This window comes from Propithecus coquereli, unplaced genomic scaffold, assembly GCF_000956105.1.
Source record: "Propithecus coquereli isolate 6110/MARCELLA unplaced genomic scaffold, Pcoq_1.0 Scaffold1, whole genome shotgun sequence".
Lineage (NCBI taxonomy): Eukaryota > Metazoa > Chordata > Mammalia > Primates > Indriidae > Propithecus > Propithecus coquereli.
The window spans coordinates 7,018,548-7,027,252 of NW_012133857.1; the positions used below are offsets into that span (position 1 = coordinate 7,018,548).

The 8,705-nt window shown below is 48.6% G+C and overlaps 1 protein-coding gene across 2 annotated transcripts; it reads left to right on the plus strand.

Moving 5' to 3' along the window:
• Window positions 1-898: 898 nt before the first annotated feature.
• Window positions 899-7,383, plus strand: CCR1 (chemokine (C-C motif) receptor 1). Of its 2 annotated transcripts, none has more exons than XM_012648391.1 (2): window positions 899-1,241; window positions 4,771-7,383. In XM_012648391.1, the coding sequence occupies exon 2, from the start codon at window positions 4,838-4,840 to the stop codon at window positions 5,903-5,905; it is 1,068 nt and encodes a 355-aa protein (XP_012503845.1). In that variant the 5' UTR covers window positions 899-1,241; window positions 4,771-4,837; the 3' UTR covers window positions 5,906-7,383. The 2 variants fall into 2 exon arrangements, with proteins under 2 accessions (XP_012503845.1, XP_012496677.1); XM_012641223.1 differs by having other exon boundaries at window positions 4,827-7,383.
• The last annotated feature ends 1,322 nt before the right edge of the window (window positions 7,384-8,705 follow it).

Genomic DNA, 8,705 nt, shown 5'->3' on the forward strand with positions numbered 1-8,705 from the left:
AGGAAGGCCTCAAAAGCCTCTGTTCTCTTTGCAAACCGATCCGCCAGCAAAGTACTACAAATAGCCAGGCATGTGCAGGCCCCCTATTTACTTCTTCAGGGTGGAGCTGAATGATGATCAGTTGCAGACTGAGGCCACCTTGTCTAAACTTTCTGGATGAGAAACTGAGCTGCGAAGGGCCAAGTGGCATTTTCACGTTTATGATTTCTGGTGCGGCACTTTGCAGCAAGGCTGTGGGTGAGGTCAAGACTGGTCTCATTTTACATAATGCACAGTGCAGTGGCAGAGTAGGTGATCATAGCTGTGGGGAGAGTCACAACACGCAGCATTCATCAGACATTTTCACTGTGCCAGACACTCTGACATTATTCATGTGCAAGTTGAGCTCATGTTCCTCCTATGGTCATAAGTGTTCAGTGTTCTCATTTAGCAGAGTGGGAACCAAGACGTAGAAAGGTGTAGTGAGCTGCGCATGTCACAGGTAGAGAGCTGGGATTTGAACTTGGCCTCTGTTTGACTACTGCATAGAACAAGTGGGGGATCAGAATAGGAAGTCCAAAGCCCACCCAATAGACCTGTAGTCCCTCCATGCTGGAGGCTTTTCAGGGGAACCACTCTGTGGGTGTGGAGGCAGGGAACTGGGGAACAGAGAGCTGGGGGACAGTGAGCAGTCAGAGGTGAAGGAGGCAGGGGGCGCCAAAGAGAAGCTGCCACCTCTTGGTTGAGGAACAAGACTCAGGCTTCTGGTTTAAATCCTTCCATTTGCAATCTTGAAAAAAAAAAAAAGGGCTGCCCGCTGACCACAAGAACTCTAGGCCCTGCCCCCACCCCATACGTACACACCCCAACCTTCAATTGCTCCACAAGTTCTGGGAACACCTCATTGCCCCAACTCAACTCCACCCAACCCCACCCTACTCAATCCCCTTCAGGCAGAGCTCCCAGGAAAAGACTCAAGTGCAGCTGAGTGAGGAGAGAAAATCCGCACAGTGAACTTGGCCTCTAGGAACTGGTGGCCACTGGTAGGTGTCGTGGCCATTCACGAGCATCTGACCACACAAAAAGAGGAACTCTGCCCTCTTCTTGTCATTCTGAAAGACTGTGAAGCCGGAGTCAATTCTCTGTCTTCACAAAGGAAGCCGAGGACTTCCTACTCGGTCAGGACCTTGAACCTTGAATTCGTAAAACTCTTGAGAGCCCCGGACACAAGGACATCGTGGACAAAATCCCTTGGAAGCAGAGTAAGTAGCATTTGTCTTGTCTGTCTTGTCAATTGCTATTAAGGACACTCTTGTTTAAAAACATGCATGCAGTTAGGGTCTCCTCAAAGGCAGGAAATTCTTTGGGTGCCAGGCACATGCCTACTATGCGATGCAGATGCAGTGGTGTATGTGCGAGGCAATTCAGCACAGTGTAACAACACTGAGAATGGGTAGATTTATAAGGCTGAGTGCTCAGATGTAAAACACTTTCTTGCTAAAAAGGAAGCTTTCATGAATCATTGGTTTTTGGTGACTGAATAAGAAAGTCAGCCTGTGTCAAGGGACAAGAGGCGCTTTCTACAGAAAACCTATTCAAGAAGAAATTACTTGCCAGATTTCCCCGTATAAAGGAAAACCAAACATGGTGCATGGAGTAATTGTAGCACAAAGGAAATACTAATTAGAAAAAACTTTGCAATGCAAGGATAATATGCTATTGAGCCAATCCCTTAAGAAGACTAGAACCAAGGATCCTCAAAATCAGGACTGCTGTCTTTAAAGGAAGTGGGATTCCAGCAGCTGGCCAGATGACCTCTCGGGAGGCATCCATTCAGTTTTATTAACAAAGACCGGGTCAGAATTTTGTTCTAAAGATAAAGGGGCATGGTGACTCCTTGCGGGAATCTGCTTCAATTATTCCTCCATAGGGTTCCTAGAGGGTCCAAGATTTCAAAGAAGGGTTGGAAACTCCCAGAGTTTCCGTGCATATGCTGCCATCAGGCTATGCACCACTCACTGATCCTTTAGTTCCTGCAATGAGCAGCACGACAGCTCTGGGGACCTGGGCAGTGGTGTGCTGGCAGATGTTTAACAACTGATTCTCCTGAAAAAAGATGCCTGATTTATAATGTTTGCTGATTTCCATGGTGTATGTACTCCCGTGGTGGTCAATTTCAAGCTACCAACATACTGAATCTGGAGTTGGAAAGAAATGCACACATCGGCTCTTGTGAACCAGTGTAAGCCAGCCAGCACGCCACGGGCCCGGGTGTCTTTCACCAGCACAGACTGCCCTTCCTCTGCTCAGAGACTTCATCAGTTCCCGGGCTAGAGGACACCAGCCCTGGAAGGTTTCAGGTGCCAGGTTATAGCTGACCACTGCACGATAAACTTGAAGCAGACTTTTGCAGCAGGGCAGGCTGGCAGATTAGATGGCAACATGGTCCTTTGGTTTCTTCTCCGAAGCCCCACCCCAGGTCACCTTCCTTTAGGAGCAGTATGCCCTGGAGTTGCTGCCTGGTTCCTGACAAGTTGGGGAAGTAGCAACTGGAGTTGGAAGTGGGGGCAGTTTGGAGGTGACTCTGTTGGAAATGGCACCTAACGATGCTGATTCTACTTGCCTTCCTTCGCCTTTGCCAAAATTCCCCAGAAACTGAGCTCGTGGAGTCAGCTCAGCACTAGTTGCCCTTTGTGTTTTCCAAGCTATTTGCTGCTTCCTCTGTAAACCTGCCAGCCCGCCCAAAAGTGCTGACTGCCAAACTGAGCCATCTGCCCTTGTCACCACTAGCAGTGGCTACAGAGATCAGAAATTGCCAACGCAGCTTCATTAGTGCCTGCTAGCCTGGGTCTCTGCAGAGAGAGGGCAGATGGGGTAGAGACGTGTCCAGAGATGGAGGAGTGAGCCATAATAGGGAAGGATTTGAGGGGAAATGAAAGCCCCTCACTTCCTACCCTAACAGAATAGCTCCTCTTCCAGCCAGGGTGCCCAGCACCCCCTATGTGTGCCCTGATTTCCAGCAGCCACTGCAGAAATGTAAATTTTGTAAACAGGAAACATTTGTTAAGGAAAGTGGAAGGAAAACCTCTAGAGACCCAGGTTCAAGACAGGAATTATGAAGTAGGTGCCATCTACTTTACTGATTGGTATTTGGGTCAATCAATTCAAATTGGTGGCAACATACTGAAAATTTCAAAGTGTCGTTCACATGGAAGGGATTGTCATTGCTCATCACGATCAAGAAAAATCATTTTCTAGATTAACTATAAAGAGATCTGGCTGGGGGAGTTTGGGGTGGGGTACATTGGCCAGCCAGGGACATCCTGGACATTGGAGCCTGGGACATCTTGGGACATCATGGTACACAGTGGGGCCAGGCCTCAGAGAAAGGCTATTGCAAGGAAGGAGGTCCCTGATACTTACTGAGGGCCTACTAAGTGCCGGGGCAGGGCACTTTTCTCATACGTTACCTCATGGTAGGCCTGCAAGGTAATAGTTACTTTCCCATGTTACAGATAAGGGATGAGGCTCAGAGAGGTAGATTAATTTATTCAAGGCCACATAGCTGGTAGGTTACACCAAAGCCCATACTCCTTTTGGGGGGCTGTCTTCAATAAGCAATTGGAAGGGATCCAAAAGGTGTGCCAAAAAGCAGGGGCTAGAAGTCCTACAAATCAAGCTACTGAGTGGTTCTTTCTGGTTTTCTTTTTGTTTGTTTTAAGGCGACCTTGGATAAAAATATCTGAGAGCTTCCACCTGGTCGCCATGTGACCTCACCTCATCACCTGAGGCCATTCTGAGCTCTTCCTCCCCTGACCCTCATTTTCTCTTTTTCTCACTAGGGCACTGCCCACCCCTGGCCTGTGCTGCCCTCCCCATAGCTCTCACAGGAGGTCTACAGGGTCACCTGTGCCGTATGAGGGCTGGGCTAAGCCCACTCTGGTGCCCTCAGTGTCCTCATCTGCAAAGTGATGGCTTTTAAAATCTACAGGATTTCACTATGGCAGCACTATTGGTGTTTAGGGTAGAATAATTTTTGCATTGCAGGATCTCCTTGGCCCTGGCTGCCAAATGATAGTAGCATCCCCCAGTCTTTGTGACAGCAATAACAAAAAAATGCCCACACATTTTCAAGGGCCCCCAGGGCACTATGTCACCCCTGGCTGAGAATCTTTTGAGACCCAAAGTCTTGAAGGTCTGTTTGTAAGTCTTTGACTCTCGGCCAGGCTGCTTCCCAGAGTCTCCGTGTGGACTTGACAGTGCAAGGCCATCGCTGGACACGGAGGCAGGAACGCTGAGCGGTTTCGGGGCTGGGCATGAGGATGATGCATACCTGTGTCTGAGCTCCAGCACTTGTTCTCATCAGACGCATGTCCTTGGCCACCTTTCATAACCACTCTGAACCTCTGTGTCATCACCTACATAATGGGAACACTAGTGGTACACCCTCAAGGGGCGTTTAACTCTAAGTGCAATGCCCAGCCCATGGGAGGTGCTCAGGAAGTGTTGGTTATAATAGCGTGGTAAGGTGTCCCTCTGCCTGGCTTTCCATCCACTGAACTTTGCCTTTACAACACTCACTGCTAAAGTAATTCAATCAAAGCTTTGTGTACTCATTTGTTTATTGCCCCCCCCAGCCCCCATTAGACTATAAGTTCCTAGAAGGAGGAGAGGACCTGGGTCTCCCTAGCTCTCCCTTTCATCCCCAGGGCATGGCACACAGTAGGCACTCAGTAAACATTTGTCAAGTGGTTGAAGAAATGTAACCATCACCTTGTCTTTGTTGTCCAGAGCCCACTGCCTTTAACAACAAAGTAAATACAGAAACCATTTTCCTTGGCCCATAGGAGAAGCCAAAATGGAGGTTTCGGCCACCACAGAGGAGTACGACATGACCACAGAATACGACTATGGGGACACGACCCCGTGCCAGAAGGACAGTGAGAGGGCCTTCGGGGCCCAGGTGCTGCCCCCTCTGTACTCCCTGGTATTTATCATTGGCGTGGTGGGCAACATCCTGGTGGTCCTGGTCCTCATGCAGTACAAGAGGCTCAAAAGCATGACCAGCATCTACCTCCTCAACCTGGCCCTCTCTGACCTGCTCTTCCTCTTCACGCTGCCCTTCTGGATTGACTACAAGTTGAAGGATGACTGGATTTTCGGCGATGGCATGTGTAAGCTCCTCTCTGGGTTTTATTACATAGGCTTGTACAGTGAGATCTTTTTCATCATCCTGCTGACCATCGACAGGTACCTGGCCATCGTCCACGCTGTGTCTGCCTTGCGGGCTCGGACTGTCACCTTTGGTATCATCACCAGCATCTTCACCTGGGCCCTGGCCATCTTGGCTTCTGTCCCAGGCATGTACTTTTCCAAGACCCAGCGGGAGTTCAACCATCGCACCTGCAGCCTTCATTTCCCTCACGAAAGCCTAAGAAAGTGGAAATTATTTCAGGCTCTGAAACTGAACCTCTTGGGGCTGGTTTTGCCCCTGTTGGTCATGATCGTCTGCTACACAGGCATTATAAACATTCTGCTCAGACGACCAAATGAGAAGAAGTCCAAAGCTGTCCGTCTGATTTTCGTCATCATGCTCATCTTCTTCCTCTTTTGGACCCCCTACAATCTGACTGTACTTATTTCTGTTTTCCAAGACTTTGTGTTCAGCAATCAGTGTCAGCAGAGCAGACACCTGGACCTGGCCATGCAGGTGACGGAGGTGATCGCCTACACACACTGCTGCGTCAACCCAGTGATCTATGCCTTTGTCGGCGAGAGGTTCCGGAAGTACCTGCGCCAGTTGTTCCAGAGGCACGTGGCCGTGCACCTGTCTAAATGGCTCCCCTTCCTCTCCACAGACAGGCTGGAGAGGGCCAGCTCCATGTCTCCCTCCACAGGGGAGCATGAACTCTCTGCCGGGTTCTGACTCAGACCACTGGAGGCCGATCCAGGACCCAGCGGGAGTGACTTGCCACGCAGACCAGGAGAGGAAACAGCCTGGTTCTCCCAGTCAGATTCTCACACCTGGCACTGCCTGGAATCGCCGCCACTTACGGTTGAGAGGGAGCTTAAAGGTGGCCTAGACTAAATCACTTCTGGGGCTTCGGTTTTTCCATAAACTTCTCCCTGGTGGCCAAAAGATGAATGAACAAAAGGGGACATTGCAGAGACTGGGACAAAGGGTACCAGCAAGGGGCACCCAAGCAGGACTGCAAATTTGTGAGCATCAACATTTGTCAGCAAATCCACTGCAGGACCGATCCCTGACCCACCCTCACCACCCATGAACTTGGAAATAGTGAGTTCTGCCGTGATTCCACCCTGAGCCCGGGAGCCAATCAGTAGCCAGCAGCTCCTCCCTCCACCCCCGACCCCAGCCACAGCAGGGTTTGGGGTCTGGGAAACCCTGGGGACTGTGGAACTCAGGATGGAACAACTCGAGACCTAATGGGAAATAGGAATGGGGAACTACTGTTGGCAGTGGAACTAAGAAAGCCCTTAGAGAGGATTTTTATATTCACTAACATCAAATAAATCAGGCAGTGGGCTAAACACAGACCGTATGAAACATGTACTTCTTGAAATAGCCATAAAGGGAAGGGACTCCTAATTTCCATTCACCATTCCTTTCTTTCTGAAATGTTTCCAAATCTCTCTTTCCTGCAAGTTGGGTGATGTGTAGGTAAATTCTGATGGCTTTATTGTAGAAATTAATAATAGGCAAAAGGAAGTTGGGTTGGTTTCTTTCTTCTAGCTCTCCATCCAAGTCTTCTGGTTTATGGAGCAGAGAGTTCTGACTGCCCCCTTGGACCAATCGGCAACAAACAATCTGCCGTGCAAGCTGACCATGTTTGGAGCTGACAGGGAGAAAAGTGTCTACCAGGAGGACACCTAAACTTGCAGGAGCTGGGCGGGCAGACTCTCTGTCTTGGTGGAGGAGGTAGAGAGGGCCCTTAACTCAAAGTAGCTTATTTACCCAAAATGTCCTCAAAACTTCATCTCTAACCACGGACCCCCTATTTATGTCTTTGTTCCCTTTTCTTCCCTGAGACATATATTTCTTTAAAAACAATTTTCCCATTAACAAAAATTACTTCTAAAAAAGGTTAATAAACACAAAGAAAAGACAAACAAACAAAAATCATCCATAATCCCACTACCCAAAGACAACTGCTATGCATTTGTGGATGTACTTTTTTAGTTTGTTTTTTCCATGCATATTTATGATTATAACAAAGATGGACTTCAGTTGTACTCACTGTTGTGTTGTGATCACTTTTCCGTGTCAATAAATCATCTCAAATCATTGTTTTTGGTGCCTGCACTGAAGCTATGGCAGGGATGCACCCTAATTTACTCCCCCATTTCCTTATTATTGCTTGCACAGGTCAGTCCAACCCAGCAGTGGTGGCTCCATTCAAAGCGAGCTCTTGAGCCCTGGGAGTCATCGATGTGTGAGGAATGTCTGTTCTTGCAGAGCACTCAGCTCAGTGAGGCAGACAGGCACAGAGATGCCAACTGGGCCCAGGTGGAATGGTTGGGGCCACTGTGGAGGTCACAGTGCTGGGTCAGCAAAGGGGAGGAAGGAATCAATCAGTCACAAGGCACCCTAGACCAATAGGTGTCCCACTGTATGACACAGCGACACCATTGGGCTAACCTCTCTCCTTTTTTTGGACACTAGAGTTGTACTCATACCAAGTCACCCTCCCCCTTCAGGCAGGGACTGACTGTGCCCAAGTGTTATCTTTGTACAAAGAACCTGGTGCCATGATGGTCTAGAAAACTTTTGTCTGCTGAGGAGGAGGTCACACTGCCTTGGGGCTTACAACGCCACACAGAAATTTTGGCAAACATAGGCTTGGGGAGTCCAGGTGGGTGTCAGCTCTCTCTGCCATGTGCAAAGGAGGAGGCTTAAATGAATTAAGAAATATTTGTCTACTGCTTTGGTTTCATTTTAATAAAACTGCATCAGAAAACAGTATCATCCACAGCGATATAACGTGGAAGGTTTCACAAAATCCGCCATTCCATTTTCAAAATAATGAATGACTCTCTGAGCCTCCGATTTCCTTATATACAAAGTGAGGATGAGCCTGGTGTCTACCTCATAGGGCTGTTCTGAGGATTAAATGAAATAAAGCAAAGGAGTTGGGGCAGTCTTCCCCCAACTTTATCCCATAAGACATCTGCCAGTGCCCTTCCTCGGCCACCCAAGGCACTCCAGTCCCCTGACTGCCCCCCTGCCCTCCTCTGCCACGCCCTGGTCCTGCCCCAACCTTGGCGTTATTGTTGTCCCCATTGATTTTTCCATTTCATCCTTACAGAAAGGTTGCTCCCTTCTCCCCCATCCAGACTCCCTGATCATCAGCATTTTACCACATTTGCCTTAAATTCATCATTCTCTCTCTCCAGATAGATGGATGGATGGATAGATAGACAGATTTAAAAAATACTATTTTTTCTGCAGAACTATTTGAGAGAAAGGTGCAGTAAGATGCCTCATCACCCTTTGGCCCTTCAGAATGTTTTTACTGGCAACAAGGAGGCACTCCCACACAACCAAAACAGAAACTGACGCTGACACGGTACTAACACATAATCTGTAGCCCTCTTTCCAATTTTGCCCGCTTTGCCAATAATGTCCTTTACAGTCCCAGGACCCAGAATGGCCTGTTTTACGTATCTGCCTGCCTCTTTAGTCTCCTTCAATCAGCAACATTTCC

Excerpts from the sequence above, each read along its gene's own strand:
- CCR1 (XM_012648391.1), top strand. The coding sequence starts at position 4,838 with ATGGAGGTTTCGGCCACCACAGAGGAGTACGACATGACCACAGAATAC.